At 38.8% G+C, this 27,421-nt stretch overlaps 1 protein-coding gene across 2 annotated transcripts; it reads right to left on the bottom strand.

The window, feature by feature from the left end:
* Positions 1 to 1,326: 1,326 nt before the first annotated feature.
* Positions 1,327 to 25,730, bottom strand: LOC148678240 (putative E3 ISG15--protein ligase HERC6). Of its 2 annotated transcripts, none has more exons than XM_088632905.1 (23): positions 24,934 to 25,729; positions 23,970 to 24,123; positions 23,669 to 23,745; positions 22,518 to 22,745; positions 21,511 to 21,602; positions 20,562 to 20,689; positions 20,052 to 20,209; positions 18,386 to 18,459; positions 16,841 to 16,941; positions 15,853 to 15,912; positions 15,030 to 15,135; positions 14,494 to 14,683; positions 12,890 to 13,044; positions 12,653 to 12,769; positions 11,644 to 11,742; positions 10,462 to 10,635; positions 9,666 to 9,809; positions 8,318 to 8,484; positions 7,144 to 7,210; positions 6,936 to 7,006; positions 4,973 to 5,156; positions 2,869 to 2,971; positions 1,327 to 1,755 (listed from the first exon to the last, which is right to left on the bottom strand). In XM_088632905.1, exons 1-23 carry the CDS (start codon positions 25,163 to 25,165, stop codon positions 1,544 to 1,546), a joined length of 3,093 nt encoding a protein of 1,030 aa, XP_088489031.1. In that variant the 5' UTR covers positions 25,166 to 25,729; the 3' UTR covers positions 1,327 to 1,543. The 2 variants fall into 2 exon arrangements, with proteins under 2 accessions (XP_088489031.1, XP_088489039.1); XM_088632913.1 differs by having other exon boundaries at positions 1,565 to 1,743; positions 2,856 to 2,971; positions 24,934 to 25,730.
* Positions 25,731 to 27,421: the final 1,691 nt, after the last annotated feature.

The following is a 27,421-nucleotide window of genomic DNA, read 5'->3' as shown; positions in this document are numbered from 1 at the left end:
AAGAGTTTCAGTCTGTCTAGCTTCCAAGCTTAGAAGGATGTGAGAGCATCATATGGAGTTGTCCATGGTAATGAGTTGAGCTAGCCTATATGCCTGTGGAGACGTGAGAGACATGAGAGATCGAGAGAGAGGATTTGAACAAATGCAGTTCAGGCTATACTGAGGGAACATGGCACATGCTGAATAGGTGAGCACCATAGCAGTACATTTGCCCAGCTCAATGGCATTAAAGTGGATTGTTAAGGAAAAAGATGAGCTAACTGAACCAGGGTTGGTTCCTGTCTGAGGAGCATGTGGATAATGAAGACATGTCCCTAGCCAAACAGGATCAGCTGATGTAGTTAAGAATGAAGCGAGTAGATGGTGTTTTGTAAATAGGTGAAAGAGTCAGTCTGTCTAGCTTCACTGAAATGAAAACTTCAGTGAAATGAAAATTTATTGGCTGACAGAGTAAATTGTACTCCAGTGCCTGGTTGTTTGTGACTAACGATTTTTTACATAAAAAGGATCAGCGTAAGGAGTTTGGCATGGAACGGATAAGGAAGATCAGCAGAAATAAGTGCAACCAAGTAAAAGAGCAGAGTTGATAGACTGTGCAGACTTCACTGAGAAGGAACCAACAGCAATAGCTAGGAGCTCCAAGGGATTCTGCCTTGCCAGACAACTTAAATCCTGAAATTACACTTACACTGCCAGTGAATCAAAATTGTCTTTAGGGTGGTGACTATACTGGTTTTGCCAGTTAACTATAAAACCTGTTGAACTCCAAGAGCAGCACCGGATATGTTTTCTTTAGCGGTGTATTTCCTCACTATTTCTCTCAATAAATGATCAGATTAAAGGCAAGACTTTTACAATGAAAGGAATCAGACCTTCTCTCTTGTCATGGTTATAACTTGCACTTTCATGTGAAATACCCAGTGAATCTAGCAATGTTGCCCCCGCAAATTAGTTTTAATATACAACAACAAAAACTTGAATGGAAAAACACTTTTATTAAGATCCCAGCTTGATCTATTGATCATTGTTTGAACATATGTTGCCAGGAAAGTTGTATATATGTTTACAGTATTGGAAGTTAGTAGAACAAAATGCAAGTAACATTGCTGCAAAGATGAAAATCAGTTAAGGGCCCACATAGCAATCCCAGCAAACACAGAAGGCACCCACCAACAAGAGAAAATTATTTACTACAATATCTTACCTATTAAGCTACAAGTATTCTATTAATTTCACATGTCAAAATATTTTTTGTGTATATGAAATGGCAGCTCAGGGTCTACACTGGCTATTAAATAGCCAGTGTTTTCTGCTGAAGAGTTAAATACTCTTCAGCAGAAAAGTGGGCTGTCTAACTAAACATAACATTGCTATATGCATCATAAGCAATAGGTTTGTGTTTATTGAAAAGGTGCAAAATGTAATAATTTGCTGAAAATCCCACTTAAGTACATGAGAGAACATCTACAGAAAAAAGCTAGGTTTAAATGTTGAAATGCTTATCATCATGAGAGGACATGGAGATGCTATAGCGAAGGATTAGTTAGACCTTCCAGGATCCCCTGCTATGTGAGAAAGCTTGCAGAAGCCTTTCCCTCAGCCTCTTCTCTGTGGTGTAATCAGGAAGAAGCAGGTGCAGGAAGCACACATTGGCTTCGGGATAGTGGTCTTCCGTAGATGAAGGCAAAGGAACGATTGTCACTTTTACATATTCAATTCCTAACACAGGTATGCGATCGCTGCCTGTCAGAAACACTGCAAAAGAAGAAAAAAAAACTTGTACCCCTAAAAAAACTGCAAAGCTGCTTTTAACTAGGTTCCAAGAAAGCCAGCGTACAGAGCAATTGATGATGCTGACTCTTGCCCTGAATATATATTATTCTGTTAAAATCTAACATACATATATATGCCAAAATGTTACACCGTAAATCCATTATTCAGCTGTCTTCCAAATCTTTCATGGGTAATGTTAAGAAAGACATTCATTGAGATTTTTGTAAGTTTTTAATGGTTTAAAAATGAAAATATTAAAAATGATGGCTAAACGACTAAATGGTTTTATAAGGAATTCAAAGGTAAACAATTACACACGTTAAATTGAAAAAACGTGACAAATCTAAATGAAATGGACAGCAGGTGTCTTGGCTCAAAGATTCACAAAGAAATCCGGAAACATTTAAAAGAGAATGGAAGGGGGGAAATCACAGAAAAGAAATTCCAAACGAATTTGCATTGGGAGCAAAGACCATAGAACCAAAGGGAAAAAGAAATGCTTATACCTAAATTCTATGCAGCACTAAAACTAAACCACATGACACAGAACGTACCAGATTAGCAGCCAATTATGATAAAACTGGAATCATAGAAACATAGCTAACTGAAAATAGTGGGTGTGAACGGAACATTAATGGATGCAGTTTTTTGGAGTTTTGGAGAGATACGAAAAACAGAATATGGGGACATATATCGTTATATATCAAAACAAGTTCAGGTTCAGGAAGCAAATCAGGAGGAAAGAGTATTGGAATGTACAGTATATGGGTCAGACTTGTTAAAAAACATTCCAAAATACATAGAGTTAGGAGTATGCTATAGATCATTAAATGCAGATATTGATTAGAATGTGTCACTCTATCATGAAATAAGAATATGTGTCCATATAAACATATATATTTTTTATGGGATAAAGACAAAGACAGGGGTTGACTATGGGATTTCCTATAGACAGGGAAAGAAATATAATAATGTCAGCAGAAGAAACTGAAATGGTAGATATGATTAATGTTGGCCAAGATTAATGTCCTTACCAAGTTTGCTAGAGCACCTACAGGAGAAAGTGCTTATGGACAGAAGACATGGCATACTCACTGAGGAAGTCTTTTTTCTGATCCAGGGTCAGATCAAGAAACACTTTCCAGAATATGATAACTGTAGGATGATCAGCATGGTAACTTCCTTTATAAAGTGCATTCTTGTAAGGAAATAATAAATAAAATGTGTATTAGATACAGTAGATTAAATTGCTATTTCTTTGTAGCAGAATATTGTATAGGAAAACAGCCACCAATAAGAAACTTAATCTTTCCAAAGTTTTCACTCCAGTAACAGCAACATACAGTACTGTAGCTCCTATTTGACAGAGCTAAAAATGCTGTGATTCAAATGCTGTTTGCCTGCACCGGTGAGATGAGTACTAACTTGCATGATACACTAACTACACTGGTTATGCAGTTCATACTTACTTAATGTAACACAAAACATGCATATCAGAAAGGAAGAATGAATCTTTGGCCAAATTTCTGTTTTTTGTCCAGCACACAGGTAGTAATGCAATATAGAATGAACAGATTGTTCCCAGGATTGTACAGGAGCTCTGTTCACATCAAGCATACACGGTGCATAAACTGCCTTCAAGATTATAATGTTGGTTGTGTGCATAATGTGGAACACAACATTTTTTTTTTTACCTTATATGGTAAGAATGCCTTTTTGGTGGCCTTTTTCAGTAAAAAACACATTTCTCTAGAGGCAGTAATAAAATTCTGTAGCTAAAATAATAATATAATAATATGGGCACAAAATATTTTCTCATTTGCAAAAAAAATGTGCTTGTTCCAACAAAAATGATTAAACTTAAGCTTTATACAACTGATTAATAAATTAATTAAACCAGTGAGGGGCGTGTTCAGTGTGGAGGTGGAAGGCGACGCCTCGCCTTTGGAGTCACAGCTACACTCGCTAAACAAGGACGAGCTGCAGCTGCGGGGGCTCTTTAAAGGCACACCCGAAGAGGCCGAGCAGGGCGTCCCCTGGAAGGGCAGGATCTGTACACCGGCAGCCTCGGAAGGGAGTGTACCCGAGCATGAGGCTGTGTTTTCTTCTTTTTATTTTCTTTTAGCCTGTCCCGTCCTGTGTCTATATTGGGACAGGCTTACCCTTTTCCACAAGTTTTAAGTTTTGGGGGGACGTTGTGCTCCCTGCCCCCCGACCGGGCCCAACTAAATAGTCCAGTCTGGTCCCCACTGCCACGCAGGTGCTTTTTCCAGGCGGGACCCTGTTAGATAGGGTAAGTCCAGCCTGGGTGTCGCTCTGCGCGATGGCACAGTGCCGCTTCACATTACGGCACATTTGTTATTTTTCCTTTTTGTTTTTGTGATGCCCTGACGAGCTCCTGCATTAGCACCCTCATTTACCACGGCCCATTCCACACGTGTAAAGAGCTCATCAGGGCCATCTCTAACGAGATCAGGCCGGGCTGATCAACCTCCTTGCACACTATTTAAACCATTCATCAGGGCTCTGACATTGAGTCGACTAACAAGAGTGTTTGCTTGTTCTTTGTTTCAGGTTTTCCAGGAGTTACTTTACAGTTTTTCCCACAGCCTTCCGGTTCCTCTTTGTGATGTTACCACTTGCTAACTTTCTATCACCCACTCCTGTCTCCCGCCCAGATCTGACTGCTTCCCCTGCGCATCTCAGCTGCCTGCCGTTCTCCTTCTGCTTCCCCTGCGCATCTCAGCTGCCTGCCGTTCTCCTTCTGCTTCCCCTGCGCATCTCAGCTGCCTGCCGTTCTCCTTCTGCTTCCCCTGCGCATCTCAGCTGCCTGCCGTTCTCCTTCTGCTTCCCCTGCGCATCTCAGCTGCCTGCCGTTCTCCTTCTGCTTCCCCAGCGCATCTCAGCTGCCTGCCGTTCTCCTTCTGCTTCCCCTGCGCATCTCAGCTGCCTGCCATTCTCCTTCTGCTTCTCCTGCGCAACTCAGCTGCCTGCCATTCTCCTTCTGCTTCCCATTACTGCATTGTTATCACCCAATCACATAATAAACTCTGTAATCTTTACCACTCTGACGACAATTACTGCACCGTGCCCTTTTTCTTTCCACCCACAGGCCCGGTATAACAGTTTTATGAAACAGAAAATTCATAATATATAGTCTTATTCAATATAGTATTGGAGACACATTGGTGATGCTCACCCGTTTGAATTTATTCCAGTCATAGTCTGTAGTCCCAGTCATGGCTTCCATTAGCTCCTGTGGCTGGAAGAAGCTGAGCAACTCCGCATCACAGACTTTGCAAAACCCTCTTCTGAATTCATCAAAAAGACCGTTCACAGCCTTGTTGAACACATAGTCCACATAGGCACTGACAAATTCTTTCCTGTGAAAACAGGAAAAAAAAACTATCAAACACTGGGTAATGGCCACCCCTTCCGAGTACAGAACGAGTCATGACCCAGTGGCTAACGTCCTCACTCTCTCTAATGAAACGTTTAACTAGTTTTCTCTCTTGCACCTCCTCTCCTCCAAGAGTGACGCTATTACACAATCCCTTGTCTGGGCAACTAGGACATGAGGCGTTAAACACTTTATTTTCTTATGCTCACCTAAATTGAGCTTGTCTACTCTTCTTTAAGCCCTTGGCTTGTGGACTCTCTGGCTCAGTGTCTCGTTCTTGGGACACATCTCCCTCAGGGTCATCTTGACTCTTTCACTGATTCTTGTATAACGCTCACATGTTCTCTCTCTCATGGTCCCCTCATGACCTTCCCTGAGGTCTTCTCCCTCAAGGTTCTGTCACAAGGACTCTCGGACCAGTATTTGGGTACTGGCTCTCACTAACTCGTCTCTATAGGGGAGCAATAGAAGAAGACCCCCAGCTTAGTCATTCCCATTTAACTGAACCTGCTCTACCACCTTCTTCAACCTTACCAGCAGGCCGGCAATGCCAACAACCAGACTGCTACTTGACAAGAATCTTCCCTGTATAAAGATGAGTCTTGCTCTGTCTAGGAGCCTCCAGGTTCTCATAACTTTATATATGTGAAGTAGAATAATACATTTGTTTATTTAGCCCTGTTTTTTATTGTGGTGAAACTGCAAGTATCAATTAATATTCATATTGCTATAATTTATAGACTGCTTGTCCTCATAAAATTCCCCATAACCTTGAAATGGGTTCCTTGACCTTTAGGATGCTTTTAATTTATTTGGCTGATGCTTCTATCTAAAGAGACTTGTAGAGGTTCCATTATTTATTTTTTTGCATACAGATTTATCATCTCCAGTTTATACAATTGGGTTGGCAGGAGTATACTGGATGAAGTAAAGCTGCTGAAGCATACAGCAGCAGATTTTCCACCTTCCTGCTGCTGATTAAAATTCCCATCATTTTCATCCATCCTTTTCTAAGCGATCCTGTTGTAAACAATCTGACATTCCCAGTTTCAGAGCCAAACAGGATGAAAACAGACACACCAGGGTCAAACAGGTATTCCCAGATAATAGAGAATTTTAGTGCAACTAAAACCTCAAGTGTCCCAGAACGTCAGGGAGATTTTTTTTAACACCCACCAAAACACACAAGAACTTCTGTCAGGTGATTCACACAAACAAGAAGAACAGTACGAAAGTCATGACACATATGATGAAATTTACCTCGTAAATAATTCAGTGTTAGAGAATGGGAGTGTCTCTTTTTAGTTTATTTCTTTTAAAATAAAAAACAAAATGAATTTGAACTTAAGATGAATAATGTGTATTTAATACAAATCTATCTTCAATTAAATCTAAGACACACACCACAGCCTGAGAAATAACTACTTTATAAAACTGACAATATTTAACTGTTTGAAGAGCAATGTGATGAATTGGCAGGCTGGAAGTTGTTTATGTAAGGGGTCCCTACATGAGGTGCTCCTGGTTTCTAAACAGAAAATGGAATAATAAAAAATCCATTACAGACATAGGCACCCAGACTATACTAAGAATGTATGAATGGTGAATTGTGCCAGCTTGCAAGGTGCAAGTAGAGTTAAAAGTAGAAAGAACAAAGAAAAAAATGTTTTGGTTGTGACGCCTTCTTCAGGTGTTCAGCTCAGACCTGTTGCACATACTATAGAGATTGTAACCTCAGTAAAAGTCTTGATTTTGAACATACCTGTTGGATTTATTCACCGGTTTGCTCTTTCCATCAGGAATCAGGTCCACGTCTTTGTTATCCCAGCACACCTAACACATATTTTAAAAATGCAGTCAGAGAAGAAATCTGAAGCTGGCAACTGTCTTTTCATCAGCCACTGTTCAGAATTACAGTATATGCATTAAATGAGCAGATGTTTTAGATAAAGGTATGATTCAGTACATACAGAAAAGCTCAACGCCAGTCTTTCTTCAATATCATCGCCACTGTAGTCCAACAGATCTTGTAAACTCCTGCAAGTACAGTAAACACACAAAGTAATGGTGTTATCTGACCTTGAATTTGGCAGTAAGGTATACAGTGTAACACTTTTGTATTGTTTAATAATTATTATTAAACGTGCTAAATGTGCTAGATCCCATTTTTTCCAAATATTTTAATTGTTTTCTGGGGATATGATCCTACTTAAATTATTAAAAATAATTATTTCTATGTTGTATATGTGACTATTGTGCACCACATACATTACTATTCTGCTGAAAATAAATGCACATATCGGGACAACTAGTGTAAATAAACATGTAGCAGCATATACATATCAGTTGCTATACTGTAATACTGAAATGTGTATTATACCAGCACTGGGACAGTTCATGAGGGAGTGATGAAGCAAAACACACAGAAGCTCAAATGTTAACTGAAAGGCAACTCGCCTTATTCTAAAATCTAGCGGTTTTAAGCAAAAAAGCTAAAAAGGACCTCACATGACAAAAGATAAACGCCAAAAGCGCAGATCACTAGGTCTGCAGTCAAGATAAAGAACCTCGGAGGGGGAAGGATCTAAACAAATACTTTGTACCATGTTAAACTTGTATATTTCATAACGCTATTGATCATCGAAAATGGGATTCATTCCAGAATCTCATTTTGTACACCTTCAGTCCCAGTTAATATAGTCCAGCCCACTTTGATCTATGAACTGCTTCCAGCCAGGGAAAATTGTTAAATGGTCCAATAAAACTAACAGTTTCCAACATTACTGCAATAATTTCCAAGATTTCAGATGGAGTCACAACCCAAGAACAGACCTTGAGGGGTAGAATGAGGGGTAAAGTGGGGGTGGGCACTGTTTTAATAAAACTATGAATAATGTTTTAAAGGAAACTGAGATCAAACTAGAAGACATGGCATCATCACAATTTCTTTCATCATGCAAATCAGATCTGTTTATATTTTAATTAAACTAATCATTATTATTTAACAGATGTCTGAGACCACGTGGTGGAAATAAGACGTTACTGACTTGCCACAAGTCTGGTGTATCCTAAGCCTGTTCCTCTTGTGATACTTAATAGAGTACTTCAGATTATTATCTTTCACTGTTTCCTAGTTTCACTCACTCTCCCACCCTGGGCTCCAGCTCCTTCAGGTCCTCCAGAGTTGGCTTCACATCAACCAGCTTCTTGAACAAAGCCAGAGGGAATGGGAGGTGCACAGTGTTGTAGTTGTACACAGCAAGTCCACAGAGAATCCCGAACAGATAGTATTTCTTCTTCTCCACTGATGCCTAAAATACCAGTAAATAACCTTTATCCCAGAAACATTGTCCAAGTCTGAAATGTATATTCTTAAATGCATGAGCACTCTTAAAAATATTATTATTTATTAACTTTCATTTCATACCCTGCAAATTTGGAATCACCAATAGCTAAAGAGCTTGACTTGCAACTGTCACCCCTTTCTCCAGTAGTGAGTGACCAAACACAGAAAATGTTCTCCTCTCACAAACTTTCTGTCTCAATCTGGAACGCTGAGAGATCCATAGTGCCTTACAGGAGATTCAACACCAATTGGAGGAGTGATGTCACAAAGGCAAACCTTGTCATGGTTGGCTAATAATATCTCAGGCTCAAACTGGTACTGCCCAGACTGTAGGCTTTGAACTGCATGCCAGCTCTGGGTTCCCTGGGAATCCTAGTCTGCAGATATTTTATAACATCTATTTTAGAATGCAATATTGAAGAAGTCAAAACAAGAATATGTATCAAGCAAAGTGTCAGGAAACAGGCAACTCACACTACAACAATACTTAAATACAGTATTGTTGACCACATTCATTCATGACCTCAAATCCTAGTGGAGAAAATGAGGAGTTTGCATTTCGACTATGTGAAAAAATATTTGTGAATAATACTGATTTAATTTGTCTTATGTTATGCTGACTGGCTAAGTAGTTTCAATTAGTGTCCTGTGGTTCATGTATTACTATTGATTCTCATTGGGGTAATTCTGTAAGTGCTTTTGAGAACTTTGAACTCTTGAATGAGATCGCATCATAGTGTGCATGTATTTAAAAGAAAATATATAATACAACAAGTACTTTATAAATATAGGATTCATTGTGCTTCACTGACTTGTATATGCTACAGAAAATGATTGACAGGTCAGACACTCGTCATTATTACAGGAGAAACTGTAAAATGTCATGCTCAGCAGGACGGATGTGTGTGTGTGTCCTAGTTGTTTTTTGGTGTTAATCCTGTTTTCCTGCCTAATTAAATGGGTTGAGCTACTCTCAAAACAAACTAACATAATATAGATAAGGTTCTTTTTTCATCTGTTTGAATGCAGATCATTTATATAATTTAAGTGTGGTCCCTGGATTGAAAGGCAGATAAGGAATTGCTAGTTCATATAGCATGGAACAATACATCAGAGCTTCTCGATAATCTTGAGCTTGTGCCTCACCTTGGTAGGAAACCAAATTACTGTCGATGACTCATTGTACCAAAACATGCCAGATTCAGGTTCAATGATTTCACTGATGACTCGGCAGAAGAATTCTCTTTGTATTCCTCTTTGATCCTGGCACTGCTTTTCTTGGAACTCCACCTTTAACGACATAATTTACTTACACTGGCGGAAAGAAAACTTGGATTTTCTTTTTGGAAGACTTTTACAGTGTGTGTGATTATACAGTATGTGTACGCTGGCAATTTCAGTTTATGAAAGGAAAGTAGGTAACATTTTAGAGGCTTCAAATAAGACTCGGGTTATGTAATAATTTTTAACTGGTCATAACATCATTAATAACACATTCAAATATTGTTTATCGATGATTATTAATAGATATTACAGTTTTACCACAAACTATCTAACTCGTATCATAGCAGGTGCTTAATCACATTAATAATAAAGCTCCTACATTTCTTTTAAACAAAACACACTCTTCTTATCACACAACTACAAACTCACTAACAGACAGAGTTATACAGTATTAAAAGTGAAAAGCAAGTTATGTTTGGTAGTATGACCCATCATTGTACACATCGGTTGGGGTGGTCTGTCTTTCTGAAACAAAACAAGCAACTTATAATGTATTATTATAATCAAAACTCATATTTTGGGTTTTAGAAAAAATAAGGCTTAAACAGTCAATTAGCCTTTTGTCAGTCAGCTTTCAAAGACATACTTAAACATCAAACACCACAGAATCTTTACCAACACACAAACAGCTTCAGAAGGAAAGCGTAGATCATCTCACCATTAGCTGCTCCCTGAAGGTCGCATCCTCTGCCATGTGGAGTTTTCTAAAGGCATCAGCGGTCAGCTGTGTGCGTCTCACCTGGAGCCTGAACACAGGCAAAGGAGGAAGCAATGGAGCCCTCTGTATTACTGCCGTAACGACTGCTGTATTGGAGTAGTCGATATTCCCAAGCTACAAGGTAATAAAATGTACAAAGGCAATATTTATTACAGTAGAACACACACAAAAAGATATAAGCTTTAACTCAAAAGTGTGTACTCTTGCTGAAGAAGCCTTTCCCCACTAAATTAAACTACATTTTCACACAGTCATCAGCCGCTGTAAGGATGTTGAATTGGTTGTGTCTGTTCATATCCACTTAATCAAATCACACCTCTGTTTAGTACTGGATCATGCTGAACATGACTTTACAGTTCATTACACTGTATTTGTCACGATATTAGTTCCCCCTCCTTAAGGGTGCTCCAGCCCTATCACTCAAGACTTTATTCCATGCACCTGCGCCCTATTCCCTGCCCACCTTAAAAGCCAGGCGCTGACGCTCTTCCGGGCTCTGCATCTGATTTCCGTATCATGCGAGTCCGGGACCTGGAAGCGCCTGGTCCCGTTAAGGTTTTAACCTCGGTTCCCGTTCCTGTTCCCCGTCCGCCGGTTCCGACCCGGCCTTCGTGGTTTTTAATTCTTGTTCTGATGGATCTCCTGGTTTTGGACTTACTCGTGTGTTTTGGATTTTCCCTAAGGATTACTCTTGGATTGTTCGCCTCGGCCACACCTCCCCCGTGCACCAGCGCACCTTGGACACGCCCCCCTGTCTTCAGCCCCGTTTTCCTGCATGACGTTTCCCTAGTGTTTCCCCACTTCGTCGGACTGTGTCGTCCGCATAGGGTCCGGAAAGAACTGTTCGTTACAGTATTACATTAATGAGGGAATTCAATAATGAAAAAATTAAAGATATGGTTGCAATTAAACCTTTCAATAAATATGGACTACCTGTGCTTTGTTTGCTCTGGGCCACTCGTTCCTCTGGCCCTTTTTCATCTTTGGCAGGACCAGTTTTACTGAGGACTATACAAGTCTAACACGGTTCCAAACACTGAGGTGAAACGGGACATTACAGTTTTTCAGATTCAACTTTCATTGTTACGAGGACATACAGAACAACTTCAACTGGAGTCTTACACTTTTCAGGCGGGTATCAACATGCAGCATCTGAACCTTGGCGAGTAAAGTCAGTGCGAAGGGGAACCGGCAAAATATAACAGGACAGATGTCATCCATCTACAAAAACAATAATGGAAGGGTATTGTTAAACATGCTATGAAATGCTATGGTGCAACTCCTGGAAATGCACTGTAACAAAATTAAAACATTATCAGATCAAGCTGGAAAGAAATCTAAAACACACTTTTCCAATGAGAACAGGAGAGATAGGAAATGCAAATGTACCAAAGATTGTTTTAACAGGAAAAATAATGTTTAGCAAAAATATACTGTGGGTTGTTAAAAACACAGACAATGCGTGTTGGAGACATTGGCATCTGATTTTTTCATGCCCCTTACTATAATGTCCAGCATTCTAGCAGTGAATTCAGTATCATAAAGATCCAATATTTAGAAAAGCCCCAGAGGTTGAGTTTAAACTGTGGATATTGATTCCAGCACTTTTAATGTAGATATACACTAGAGGTACCTAGATCGCCCTTTAGAATGAATGAACTCTGTAGCTTTTTTTGAGACATGCCTAAGAATAAAAAATGAATCCTGTTTTGAAAAGGAAATCGGTAAAAGTGAACTTTAAAGAGAAGACATTCTACGAGCAATGTGAAACAAATGTTGTATATTTAAACTACAGCAAAACTATGAACTATAAACCCAGAACTGACTCCATAGCTTCCTGATGAACAAGAAAAGTACAAAGATTGACCCACAGCCTGTCCAAGCATGGAATCAACATCACGCTCACTTGTATCGTCCTTGCCAATGACCCTCAGACAACAGTATCTAAGATTCACATGGTTAACTTTTTATAAAGCTTCAGAAATGTCAGTATAAACAGAGGGATCAATTATTCAAGTTAATGTGAGGTTCATGGCCAATTAGTATAAAGGCAAAGAAGGAGTAATCACATAGTGGATTAACAGCAGTAGAGTAATAAACATCTCTACTGCTACATACAAGAAAAGCTTACATCCAGTTTTGCATAGAACCGCCAGTTCACCATGTCAACCACAACTGGGACAAATGGCACCACTTCATCAATATAAAAAGCGCTCACTGGAAGACGGAATTTGGCCCCTTTATTTGCCTGCAAAATACAGTTTGATAGGCATGTTACTTATGCAGTAAAAAAGTGTCTTTAGTAATTATTTTCAAAATATTTACACTGGAATTGTAAAAAAAGAAACTTTCTAGAGTCTTTACGCACTTTGAACAGCTGTTTCATGTTGTGGAGCACCTTCTTCAACAGTTGGTGATCCTCATGTGTGCGCATGGCTGACTTTAACATACAGGAAAGAGCGTATTTGAACATTTGGAGGATCTTGTTCAAGTGGGTTGCCTGCAGTGTCGACCACCAGTTTCCTGTGTGCAAGACATTTGTTAAAGTGTGAACTCCAAAACTCTGAAATGTTTGTGTATTAAATACTAGTTCAAGAGGAGGATATAGACAGAAACAAGAAAGGAAATGCTATTTCCTGTATTCATTGGATAAAAACTTCAAGTCAGCAGCTAAAACATTGAGAGTTATAAAGAAGTGTATTTTTCTGACGATTCTACTTGTACTCTAAGCTGAAACATCTTAATCGAATCACAGATAACAATAGTTGAACACTAGAAAGTATCATCTACCTTTCTATTATCAGTAAATATCCATATCAATTACTTTATCAATAGATTTAAAAAAAACTACCTTGTTTTTACCAAAGTACAGTTAAGGTTGATTTTTAATGTTGCTCTTTATAGTCTTAAAACTATTCCAGTTTTAAAATTGAGGTTTACAGCATTTTATTATCTAAGCATTAGTAATTACTTTCTTCAGAACTATTTCTCAGAATATTGATTATATTTGCATTAAAAAGTATGTATTTAAAGATCTCCATTGTCTTCTGCATAAAATAATGCAGTGCATTACAATATCAAGACTAGCTACTGCTTCTTAAATATCCTAAAAAGATATTTTATATACAAATGCCATACTTAGTTGTTTATTATTTAAGAATTGGGGAATTAATGAAGTCAGTACATCCCACTTACACAGATAATACAACAATACAGTCATTTCATTTTAGCACACTGCACTGTCTGATCATTTTCTGGGTACATTTACCACAACTACAGTCTAGTCCTAGATACCATACACTACTGCCTGGTTTCATGTATGACAGTGAATCTGATAGGCCATCAGCACCACAGCAGGGTGAGCTGTGCCCTTGCCGACTGTATTTATACAGTACTACAGCTTGATCTTCACTAGAGTCCAGAGGAGCAGGACAGCTGTCAGCCTTCACAGTGAGAGAGACTGTAAAAGTTAGAATGACCCAGAACCAGGATGTCAATATCAAGTGACAGACATTGACCTCAAGGATTCTCTGTTCCATTTTCATTTTCTTTGATTCTGAATTGTTCATACGCCGACACCCTGCACTCATGGTGATAATATAAAAGTGTGTGCAAAAGCCCTTCTTTGTTCATAGTGCACTCTGTCAAAGCACACTGCTCATAAATAAATGTGTTATTTCTGTAGTTCTAACCATGTAACTGTTCTCTAAGTCCTACTCCTACTGTGCACTACATAAAAGCCATTTTGGAGATTTAATATTCCTGATTTATTCAGCTTTGGATGTGTGTTTTTAAGCAAATACATGACATTTGCATCTACCAGTATTACAAGTCCATACCTTATGATAGAAGTTATTATAACTAGCGAACACACATTTTAAAAGACACATGATTGAAAGAATGACAGATCGCAAATTTTTTTACTAGCAAGTAAAGGCTTTCACAATTCTTCAAATAAAAAATAAGTCTTACTCAGGATCTTTATCGACGTGTCATTCAGATTAGCCATGGCACTTGACAGGGGGAGAATCAAGTCACGGATGTGCTTTTCCTCATGAAACACCGAGACCTCTGGTAGAATCAAAAAGATCTCCAATGCCTCCACATTAGGAGAAGGAGACTGGAGGCTTGGAATAAGTTTATCCATGAAGGATGTGGTAATCTATACAATAGATAATCCAAAGTAGAACCAGGAGTTATAATATTATATATTCTGAACCCATTCTACTCAGCAAAAACACAATAAATGAACCAATATTTGCTATTGATGGCAAAAGAGAGCTATACATCAGTCCCTGTACCAATCTTTAACAAGGTTTTGATATCTGTATCTCAAAATAAACACTTTAAATGACTTAAACATATGATCATTTAGACTCGAGTATCACTGAAAAGAACCTCAACCTTATTTGTCAGGTATCTGGAGTTCACTCACTTCTATAGCTTTAGGAGACCCAAGAATACAGGCAAGCAGAAGAGTAGATAGCAGCATTCATGGTTTACATCACCTGATTAATTATCCAATGTTTTTTCTGAAGCTGTCGAAATGTTCCTCTAGCAGATTCAATATCAACACCAAAGAAATGCATTCTTTTTTCTGAGGGCGAATCATCCCTGAGAGAAGAACATGTGGAGTGGTTGGAAACTAGTTTATTCATGCAGATGGTTTTTGAACACAAGGTATCTCTAGACAATACAACACATTAGACAACAGACAAATCAAAGTAAACAGCACTACTTCTATTTGCCTCATTATTATATTGTTACATAAACATTGGATATTCTTTCCATTTTGCATTAAATAGAACAAGCCTGTTGTAGTGCCATAAAACAGCATTCATGCCCTTCCAATGACGTCCCATTTTGTTAAATTACAAATTATATATACACATTGTTTTAAATGAACATTTTAATCAATAGTTCAAACCTAAAGTCAACACTTATGTGTGACAGAAGTTAAATGTTGGCAAAAACTACAAAGAAATGTGGATTTCCAATTATTCACCCTCTTTGCTATGGCAAACCTACAGTAAATAGGTTCAGATGCACACAATTACTTTGACAAGTCTCACAATTAGTTGAGTGGCTTCTGAGTGCAATACTGGTTACCATGATTTCAAATAAATACACATCACCATAAGGTCCTCTGTCAGGTAGTGAATTTCTGTACTGAAAGTGAATTTACAGATCTTTACCTCTAAAGCATTCCTACAAATCAACATAAAAACATATGTAACAAGTAAGATAAAAAGCAGTACAAACAGACATGAAAGGCAAATGTAAAATTGCCATACAAGATTTCAAAAGTTAAAAAATATCACAACAGCTTACCATTTCTTTAAAAAACTTGCAATCAGACAGGAAGCAGATGAACATATTTCTGCAATCTCACTGTGAATGAACAAAATAGTTTACACCATTTAATTTTTAAAACAGTGAGCCAAATTGTTTTGGTTTCAGAGATATTTAGAAATCTTGTACCGAAACTGTGAGCTAATTAAAAAAAAATTAAGGTGACACCCCAGAAATCCTACAGAAATATTATTACTAACAGTCAATATTTTTACTGGGATTCTGCCTCAGTTTCTCTGGAAAACTGGTCACAGTCAACAGATGATCAGGTGCTAACTACAGTACATGGGGAAAAAAGTATAGAATACAGCATGGTCAAAACTGGGAGTTTTTTGTCTTTTGTTTCGACATTTATTTTAAAAAGGAACATGTGTCACAAACCTTGGTGAAGGCTCTGTTTTAGGGAAATTTAAAACGAAGTAAAAAGTGGTAACTGTGTAGAATTGCTACTTGACAAGTACAGAATGACATATGTTATAAGGACAGGTTTATGGATAGATGAAACACTATATGAAACACTATTTCTTTTCCCTCTCATCCATTCATTTTCTCACAAGGAAGCCTTCAACCCACACGACCTGTTCCCAGCTGTTAAACATGGTGGCAGATCTGTTTGGTCTGGGCAGCCATCTCACTGCATTCAATGGCAGACTGTCAATGAGCTCAAAACCTGGACTTCTGGGCAGTGGAAAAAAGTATAGTAATATCAGCTGATGAGTCATCTTTTATTCTTTTTTGTGAGGTCATAGGATGAAGATTTATCTTCTTTAGAGTGTTTATGTAATAAAAAAGGAAATGAGAAATAGTGGAGTTTTGTGCTGGACATGAGGAAGATTTCGTGTCTCCAGGAACAGTGAAGGTTTTATTAGGACATATCAGATTATGAGATTATTGTATTGGTGTGCAATGCCACTCAGAGGAAAGGATGTTATAGGATGATGACTATGAAAAGGTATTAAAATAATACCTTTTAGTTTCCTTCCATTGTTTGCTTCCAAATTCCACTGTCAGCCATTTTTTAATTCGCTCTTGATCAATTTTCAGGAGTTCTCCTTTTGTCACTGGACACTAATGAAACAATTCACATCTTATCCAACAAAAACAGTTATATCCCAGGTGCATGTTGGGATATCCAACAGCTTAAGCAGCAGTTACAAAATGTGAAATTAACACAAAAAGAAAGAGAGAGAAATAGGTTATAAACCAGAAGCCAATCAGGCCTATCTGCCCATTTAGCCCATCGGGTTAGTAATTAATTGATCCCACAATCTCATACGCCGTATAATCATTTCAGCATGCCTTAGGGTGAGGAAGTCCAATTATCTAAAGTATCAATATAATTAGCGTTAGTATAGAGACAGGATTATTACATGTCCAAGAGGCACTTAAAAGGAATAAATATTCAAGGTCTGATGGAATTCCACCAATCATACTGAAAACAAGAGATGTTATTATAAGCTGTTAGGAAACCTCTTCCAACAGTCACTCAAGACAGTGGCAATATTCACTGACTGGAAAATGACTAATGTAGTGCCCATTCATAAAAAGGATGACATATTGGAACCGGGAATTATAGGCCAACAAGAGCAGAGGACAGATAGCATACATGTTAAAAGGGCAGTTATTGTTTAACTAATTGCTTAGACTTTTCTCAAAACATGATAGACTCAAATGGAACAAACAGAACACATGATACAGTACAGTGCCCTTACAAAGTATTGGGACAGTGACAACTAACCAGGGATTTTCACTATGAACTCTAATAATAATTTCCCGTAACAAACATGACCAATATTTACAAACGTATTTTATTTTGAATAAATGTCAGTTCAGTTCTACCTTCTAGGGTCAGTGTGTGTTGGAGCACTTTATTCTAAAGGAGTAAAAGATTGGGAAAACTGACTGACAGGTGTCTCTAAATCAGGTATCCATCGTTGGATAATTACGCTGTTATACAGTAGCTGTGAACGTGCCATCGATCTGTCATACTTCGACGTCAGTGTTTGCAGTCCATAATAGAAAGCCAAAATGAAAACCAAAAATGTTTTAACAAAAGCAAATCATTTTGAACCTGGAACAAAACAAATACTGAATTTACACTTTACTTACTGACAATTTTTACAGTGACTGACCCAACCCTTAATGTCACTTGAAATCATGGCTTTGAATACAAAGTCTGTTTGATTTACTTTTACTTATCAAATGTATGCTTGGAATCACCCAGAAATAATACATATATTTTATTGTAGTTATCAGCTATATTAATCTCTTTGTCACAAATATAATTCGCTTGATGTAAAAGCAAAAATAACTATTTTAATTCTGCTGTTCAAATACTTTCTGAGGACACTGTATTTATATGTTTACAGAGGGCTTTTTATTAAGATCCTCATCCAAGATCAATCCTTAAAGTTATTCAAGGTAACGCATGTGTTGGATAGAGAATGTCTGAATGGATAGAAAACAGAAAACAGAGAAGGGTGAATTTTCAGGTAGTGTTTGGGTAGTTTACCTTAGAAGGTTGAATCTGAATAAAATTTGTATTTTTCCCTGTGAATACTGCTATTTCTTTTGGATTCAAATGACCTGAAACAGGATAATAGAATAAAGTTCAAGTTCCTGTTTATTGTCATTATACTCATACACAGGTATATGGTATAACAAATGCTATTTAGCTAGCTCTCAGACAGTAAGTAGTGCAAACAACAATACAATTGTGCAAGAATAGAAAGAGAGAGACAACGGGCAATGTGCAAATCAGCAACAGTTGTGCAAATTCATATGTCAACAGAATTAAATATAAAATTATGGAGAGTTAACGTCTTGACATGTGAGGTAGAGGTAGATTTCAATGTGCGTTTGAGTTTTGATAAAGAAAGAAGGCACCATAAGGGTTCAGATCATAGGTGAGAGAGGTTGGGAATTTAATAGTTTGCTCTGGTACCGTTTTCCAGATGGTAGAGGGTCAAACAGCCTGTAGCTGGGGTATGTAAGGTCTTTGATGATGCTTAGAGCTTTCCTCAAGCACCGTCTGTCATAAATGTCCTGGATGGATGGGAGAGCAACCCCAGTGATGGACTGGGCAGTTTTCACCACCCGCTGTAGGGCTTTGCGGTCAGCAATACTGCAGTTGCCATACCACACTTGATGCAACCTGTCAGTATGCTTTCTGTAGTGCATCTGTAAACGTTAGTGAGGATCTGGGGAGATATCTTAGCCTTCTTCAACCGTCATAGGAAGTAAAACATGTTTTACCTATACAATTCCAACAAGGCTTTGAATTGCTTTGAGTAACAACCAATACGTCAATGTCTTTTCATCTTAAATGCTAGAAGTGACAGTAAGATGGGAGACTTGTGCTGTAGCTGAAGGAGGGCATGAAGGCAGTATAATTGGACCACTGAACGCACCTGAAGGAGGCGGTGGAAGGATGAGAGGGAGGGATCCTTATGTAGGAAAAGGCAGTGTGAGGCAGCAAGGCTGCAGGAATAAGTAGGCAGGCAGGCTGGCAAACACAGAGAGCCGGCAGGAGGAGAAGCAACTGCGCAGCCATGCAGCCACACGCCGATTGCAGATGTGCAGGTGTGCAGCTGAGGGGAACAAGCAACATCACAGAGGGAAAAATCCAAAACGGGAAGTCGACACAGGCAAGGAGAGAGCAAGACAGTCCGGGTCATACACGGAGATTCACTGACACAACACAGGGAGATCCAGAGAACCTGGGTAGGTAAAAAAGACGGTGGTTGAAGAGGGGGAAAAATATGACAAAGCACAGGAGACACAAACAAAGCCAAAAGGGGAATCCAGGAGTCACAGAAGAAGGTCAACCGGGAGAAACACCAGGAGAATCAAGCAAAGCTCGAGAGGCACAGAACCAGGTCACAGAAACAAAACCAAGCACTGCAATGTCTGCAAAGTGGGAATAAGTACCCTCTCCGTAATGAGGCAAGTGCTGCTTGATTACAAGCTGGTGGCATTGACAGCCCGCCTGATCCTGTTGTCACGGGAACGGGCAGACTGCAGGACTGATTTGCCGATGGCCCACCGGCCGTAGTGTTACCGCAGCTGGAAACGGCACCCACCCAAGTGCAATCGTCACAGGGAGAGTTCCACACTCTTTGGGAAAACCAGTGAATTGAAACCATGTCATCAATTTTCTGTTCATTCTCTGGGCATACCTTCTTGTGCAGAACCTGTCAGCTTAGAGCTCCAGGGCTGCTGTACTGGGGTGGGCTGCAGGTGACTGGCTGTGCTGTTGTTTCCTAACTGTCCCTTACTTCCGCTGCCAAAGGCCAGGAGGAGCCCGGGGGATGACAGATAAACAAGGGTGTGATGGCTAGAAAACAAATATTGACAGTGTAACGTGAAAGCAAAAGAACATAATACATTTTTTCTCTATAAAGACAGATGTACATACTGTAAACAGCTCCTAGCATAGTTGGTGTAATCATGCTGGTTTCAGAGCTGCAGATATTGAAACACATGAGGGAAGTATGCATGCTGAAAAGAGCCAAGGTGATCCTTTAAGTCCACTGACAAAGGTCTGCTCAACTAAGATTATCCAAAGCTAACTGTAGTTACATGTTCTAAATCACAACATTACAAAATGCATATCACATCGACATTTTTTAAATACCTTGCTTTGTTAAGACCCAAGGAAATTATCTCCTATTTTTTAAAAAGCTGACCTGCCACATGCTACTTGAGATGCCTGCTCAGTGATCTGCTCTACCCTCCTTGGTTTGAGCTCATTGGTTGTAGAGTTGTGCCCCAACTGGCCATGATGTCCATCTCCAAAGGTATAAACACCACCATCCTGGAACAGGAGGTGGGAAAACTGTTAAATACAGTATGTAACCATACCCCTAATAGTTAGGTGAACAACACCTTATTACATAACTGGATGGGACGCCTTTATTCCAGTGTTAAAAATCTAATTGGATCATATTATACATAATACTTTTGTTAGTACAGCATTCTTAATAGATAGTGAAAAAGCATATAAAGTTTTTTATTTCTGAAGCAGTTATCATAATACTACCACATAAATAACAGGATTAAATCATAAACTCTTGGATTTTTGTATTTCTAGCTTAACCATAGTCAAAATAGTTCTCTCCTATCTAGTGAGCAACTCTCTTCTGCTACAGAGCTATCTAGCTGGCCAGCTCTAGGCTCACATAACTCCACCTTTTCTATAACCAGATCTTCAGTAGGTTCAGAGGACACTGGTGAGTTTCTCAAGTCCAATACCCTTTCTCCTTACATTCTGTGCACTCTGCCTTATAACTGCTATTTTCTGCTCCAATCGTTGAGACAAATTATCACTGTCGTTCCCCAGCTCTTGACAAAAATGCTTCATTTCAGTTATTAGTTTTTTGCAGTTTGATTTTCCAGCCTTTTACTATGAAGCTGTATAAAGCTACTCAAACTCACGGAGGTCTGTCATTCTTTTTTATATAAAACAGTCGCAAAAATGAACACTACCTTTTTAAATTAAACCAGAGAATGCCACTCCTAATACAAATTGTTACAAATACAAATATTGAATTCACTCTTTTCAAACCAGTTTAAAAATAATTCAGCTTTGTTTGATACAGGTGTGCTATAGAGAAAAAAGTGAAAGTCTCCTCCTACCTTAGAAAGCACGGCAGTGTGGGCATCACCACAGGATATATAGGAAACCCCAATTAGTTTGAGGGCAACCGCAGGGCATGGAGAAAACCTGCCTACCAAATGAAAAATACAAGCTTCCAATGTAAACGTCTCAGTCAGCAATATTTTAGTGTTCTAGTAATTGCGGATGTAATCAATAAAATATTTTGACATGCAGACTTCCTTTATTGGACACAATGCAAACCAAGGCACTCAAAAGAAGGAAAGGGCATGACAATAAAAGCAGAGCTCATTAAAATTCCACTACCACCTGACCCTGAAATGTTTGGTTCACACACCTCCAGTCTGTTTTTACAGTGGGTTTTTCAGATGGTGATGTCAGCTCTAGCTATGGAATAGTAATCCCAGAATCCAAAGCATCCTGACGTGAAGCTTCAGACTGTCTGCACACTGCTCCAATCGACATAGTTACACTGTATACATACAAGTGCATCGCACTACGCAGAATTTTGTGTAATGATATCCTTTCATTTTTCCCCTATTTACATTGATTTATTTTATATATCTACATTTATGAGACTAACTGGATTTTTTTTTTAAAGAATGTACTTTTCCATTTGAAAAAAGAGCAGAAGAGTATGCTCATAACATTTTCTCACTTACATTTCATACCTACAATTCTATTTCACCAGACTAATATTGGACGTGATTTTACTAAAATAAGCAAACTCATAAATTACACCTCAGAAGTTCTGCATGTTGCTTGAATTCATGGGTTTCTTTTCACCCCATTCAAGATAAATGTAACAGCTGCTGCCAAGCAATGTGTAAAATGTGAAAAATGGCATGAAAGGAAATGCATATTTCTTTATGGACAGATATTTTACAGAAGTGAAAGGAAGTTAAAGTTTAACTATAATGTAAAAACATCAATGTTAAATACCACCACAACAACAATAGCACCGTCCTACAATGCAGCATTTTTTTTTTAAGAAAGCAGACAGATGTCCATTTTCCTGTTTCAGTACCTTTTTCATCAACTCTGTTGATCCCCAGCTGTCCAGCATTGTTGGCCCCCCAGCAGTACACAGCCCCCGAGAGGGAGAGAGCGAAGCTGTGGGCCCCCCCTGCAGCGATCTGGGACACTGGCACTCCTGACAGTGAGAGGACCTGAGTGGGAACGGGCTGAGAGGGAGTCCCCTTTCCAAGACCCAGCTGGCCAAGGGAGTTCTGCCCCCAGGAGAAAACTGCCCCACCTAAAGGCAAAAAAACACTTTCACTGCAGCATACTCTGAGGACATAACACAGACGAAAAAGGAAATGCGAGAGTAAGATAATGTTACAAATGAAGAGAGGCCTGGTGGATTCAGATCAGAAAGATATTGAATATTAGAGTGAAATATCAAATGTCGAACTTTAATAACAAATGTCGAACTTTCATTGGAAAGCTAGCCCAAACCATAGTTCAGGTATATCCTCGGCACTTGTGGAATCTGTGTCTGAAAACATTCTCTAATCATTTTCCACTTCTGAAAATGTTATTCAATCAGACAAAAATTTAGCCTACACTTTTCCCAGTCAGAAGCCAGTTAACCTACCAGTGTGCCTTTTGACTGTGGGAGGACCCGTGTAAACACAGGGAGAACATTCATACTCCATACAGATAGCACCTCAGGAATTGCACCCCTAACCACTAAACCACTGTGCTGCTCTGTTTAAATGTATCTATTGCAATAATGTTTCTACTTTAGGAAAGATTACAATCATCTGAAAAATGTTCCTTCAATGTTCTTCTGAAACAAAACTTGGAATAGGGTTAGAATTAGCATTAAAAACTGATATCATTTACCATTGTGATTGCACCTTTAAATACCCTAATTAAGAGCTTAGCCATATCCTCAGCCTTGTGAAATTGCATCTAAAATCTTCCCTTCAAATGATAAATAGACTTCTCTGGAAAATGGTTTTATATTTTATTTTCCTATTTATTTATATTGGAAAATGTTTATATTTAGTTATGATCTGTCTTTTTGTAGAAAGTCTTATTTATCAGTACTTATTCACAAAATAACTTCTTCCTGTAATTTACAGATATTCATTACATATTCTTACTCTTTTTAAAGACACTATGATTTTGAGTTAGGAGAACACAATCAAGTGCACAAAGAAGGCAACTTACCTCTTGAAAGAGCCAAAGTATGATGGTTTCCACAAGCAACTTGAAAGATTTGAATTTGCCCCAAACTTTGAATTATTCTGTTGATAAAAACAAAAGTATGATTTACACTTGTCATGTACAGTTAAGAGCCATTAGATAGTTTAGTTTTTTTATTTTAATAATCCTGGAACAAAAACAAGAGCAAGAACTTTTATCAGGAACAATAACATTTACTGTTTCAATAAACCTGTACAGGTATTTTCGAAATACACTTCCATTTATATATACTTTTGCTAACTTGATAACGGGTACACCTGCTTACCTAGGCTTCAGAACCCCACTCTTAAAAGCGCCAGTTCCCAGCTGTCCCTCGCTCCCTCTGCCCCAGGAGTACACCTCTCCCGACTGGCAGAGCGCCAGGCTGTGCTCCTCACCGCAGGCCACCGACACCACTCCTGTTGGACCCTGGACTGGGGCTCATAAAGACAATATGGACTGGTAATTATTGAAGAAGTTCAAGTAGGTAGCTGCGTCAGCATGCACAGGTTTCAGAGGAACAGGTAAAGGTTTATGCCGTGCTGGAAGGAAGAGAGACAACATTTCGGCAGTAAAGCCTCCTCCGGGTATCAGAAAAGCAAAAAAGTAATGAAGAACGAGTATTTCCTATTACCCGTGGGTCTATTTATCACATTCCACCTAGTTTTGAGGATGTACAAATTGTTGTTGTGCTATAAATGTGACTTTAACTGGTCCAGGGTTATTTTCTATGAGGCAGGGTTTAGGGTACTTTTATTTAGAAAGGTGCTGCCAAGCCAGCGTCGCTTAATGTAGCTACAGTATCATCACGTTACTAGTCATTGCCAGAAGCGACGGAGTGAAAAACGAAACTTAACAAAATTACAGAGTAAGAAACGAAACTAAGAGAGATGATTTTACTCTTCAAAGGGCTGTACCACAGTCTGGTTTACTGAATCGCTTTGTGTTGATTTACAAATAAAATGAAAAACCCAAGCGATTAACACGTGAAAAGCCTTTAACTTAATTAACTTTTTTGTCTCAGTTATGCTTATAATAGTGTCGCGATTTGTTTTTCCCTGAAAAAACAATCTTAAGGGAAACCAGAGACATTAAATATTGAGATTTCCTTACCTATTTTTGTACTCGCATACAGTATGTAAAATAGTGCTGAAGTTGTACTCGCCCTATTGATTGGTTTGAACTTCGCAAAAGTTTCATTAACTTGTTGACTACGAACCATTAAGATACTCTGTGAAATTTCGTCTTACCAGGTGTTTTCGTGCCTAAGCTGCTTTGTCTGCCCAGTTGTCCCCTATGATTACTTCCACACGATAAAACGTTGCCTTCTTCATTGAGAAATAATGTGTGCTGCTCTCCACACGCAACCAGGGAAACATGTCGGAGTAGCGGGTGAACTTCTGCGGGCAGCAGAACCAGACTGTCATCCTCTTGTAGGTCCAGACCAAGCTGCCCACTCGTCCCTTCTCCCCAGCAGTACATGTTCGTTTGGTTGCCGCTGCGCAGTGAACTGTCTATCTGTACTAAATTATTCAAAAAAGATCGTTTTCTGAAATAAACAAATCATTCAGCTCAAAACTATTTTTGTTTAGAAACACCTCTGCCTAATAATGCCATTGCAAGCCTGTTTTTCACAAACTCCTTTCTGAACTTGAGCTGTTCCTTTCTCTCAGTCCCAGTTGATCTCCTATCCCTGCTTGACACAGCACCAGCTACAAGCTGTGCTCCCGACCCAGCTCACAAATCACTTCTCTTACACCCACTATTGGCGCTGGATTTTTGTAACACTCCCTTTTTTGTTCTTGTGAGCACATCACTCCTGAAGAACACCCGCATAAAAAAGCACGCGAGATGTACAATAAAGGACTAAAGGCTGTGACATACGATTTTGTGAACTTCTAATGTTTCCTGTAAGCTTAAACGGAATGTATTGCAATACATGGCATGTCGATACTACCCAATGTTCTCTACTGAAAACCAGTCATCTGAAAGACAACGCAAGAAAAAGACATCGAAAAAGAAAATCAGACAGGAGTGGAGGACTTGGAGTCACATCTTGGGACTACCTCCCAAGAAGACCAAGACAGCATGAGTTATGCAAATGAGAAATTTGTCCATTCTGTTTCAAACAGAAGACTACTTTAGGACGTATAAATCTTTCCTGCTGTGCAGAACCATGACGTTTCTAATTGGCTGTGATGCATTGCCTATAGGAGCAGCTGATATAGTCAGGATTTCATTATTAGCTCAGTTCAAGACTGAGAGAAGTTTTGTGTGTTCCTCTAGACTTTTTCACACATTCACATTGTCTGTGGCAAATGCATGATATTACAAATACAAAGAAACAATAGCTTTGACAACTATGAAAGATAGAAAAAGTTATAGCTGCTCTGTAACTAATTCAAAGAAAAGCAGTCAAGATTAGTGGGCTTAATAGGAAATCCTTTCATCTTCTTTAGGATGAATTGTAAAACATATTCCATAGAGTTGTGGGAGTCTGGTACAAGCTAACTAGCCATACTGTTGAAGCTGATAGCCTGGTGTAGTTCAAAAACAAAATGGATGTGATCCTGGGATCCAGCTATTGTTACTACAGTACTTATTATGCAAGACAGCATACAGTGCTATTAGTTTGATCAACAAAACATCCAAATATTCAAGAAAGCACAAAATAAAGTACAATTAAAATGTATTTAAAAGACAACTCCTACTAAATGATTAGACGCTAGAACCATATCAGAACATTTCAGTTTTAGATTTGTTTGATTCCAAATCCTTTCTTTCCAAGATGATTGGAAGATGTTCTGTGAAGGCATATAGGTCAAAGCCTGAAATCCTTCAACTTGTTTCCAAAATCCAGGGTAGGGGAAGCTCTGTGAGCTCTATGTCCTCTGCTGTCCCTCAGGCTCCACGCATCTACTCACCAGGTGCAGCACAGCACTTGGCCCATAGGAAATGCAAGGCAAGGGCAATCAACAGGTGGACCTCACATCAAACAGCTGTTGCAACAACAGCATCATGTCCTTGTCAAGGTCTGGGTCCAGCTATGAACGCTGCTGATCGCATCATGGAGTACTGAATGTATATTCACAACTGCTCAAATGTAAAATACACCTTCGTTTGTAACAAGAAAAGGCAGGGGGTGTTTAACAGTACTGCAGTACTTTTTTAAAATAAAGTTCTTTACAGAGTTCCAGTTATGCTCCACATGACCTAGCTTGTGTTCCATGCTGACAGCATAATGTAGTGCTGGAGCCACACAGTAATCTGTGCTAGTGTGTGCATCTCTCACACAAGTGGACTCAACTGATCTAGATTCTGGAATGGAAAAGGCAACATGTGAGGCAGAACTGAACAAAGTCAGACTAAACTAATGGAAGATCCATAATTCCAATTTCTCATACCTGCTAAATAGGCAGGAATAAGGTCGAAAATAAATAAATAAATAAATGTATTATAATAATTTATGTTTTAATCTTGTTTTAACAAGCCAAGATAAATTTCTCTTTATCTGCTCTGTCCTTAATCACATTCTCCTCAAGCTCACTGGCTAAGCCAGAGATTTGTTACTGGAGCCACATGAGCCTGGCACACCTTCTCTTCTCTGCAGCTGGCACATCGCTCATCCCTTTCATCCCCGTTACCTGTGATCCTTTCCAAGACCATGCATAATCAGCCAGTGTAGTACAGAACAGTATAAAAACAGCTTGTGTACCTTAGGAAAGGAAGCTTCTTGGT

Source organism: Lepisosteus platostomus, chromosome 1 (genome assembly GCF_059453375.1).
Source record: "Lepisosteus platostomus isolate fLepPlt1 chromosome 1, fLepPlt1.hap1, whole genome shotgun sequence".
Classification (NCBI taxonomy): domain Eukaryota; kingdom Metazoa; phylum Chordata; class Actinopteri; order Semionotiformes; family Lepisosteidae; genus Lepisosteus; species Lepisosteus platostomus.
The sequence above is the reverse complement of the archived record's forward strand: the minus strand, read 5'-3'. Positions and strand labels throughout refer to the sequence as shown.

What these genes read in the sequence shown, in the direction of transcription:
- LOC148678240 (XM_088632905.1), bottom strand. Translation starts at nt 25,165, where the DNA reads ATGTACTGCTGGGGAGAAGGGACGAGTGGGCAGCTTGGTCTGGACCTA. An exon ending in ACACTGCCGTGCTTTCTAAG is followed by an intron (nt 20,690 to 21,510) that starts GTAGGAGGAGAC and finishes CTCCTGTTCCAG; the next exon opens with GATGGTGGTGTTTATACCTT. An exon ending in CACGTCGATAAAGATCCTGA is followed by an intron (nt 13,045 to 14,493) that starts GTAAGACTTATT and finishes TCTTGCACACAG; the next exon opens with GAAACTGGTGGTCGACACTG.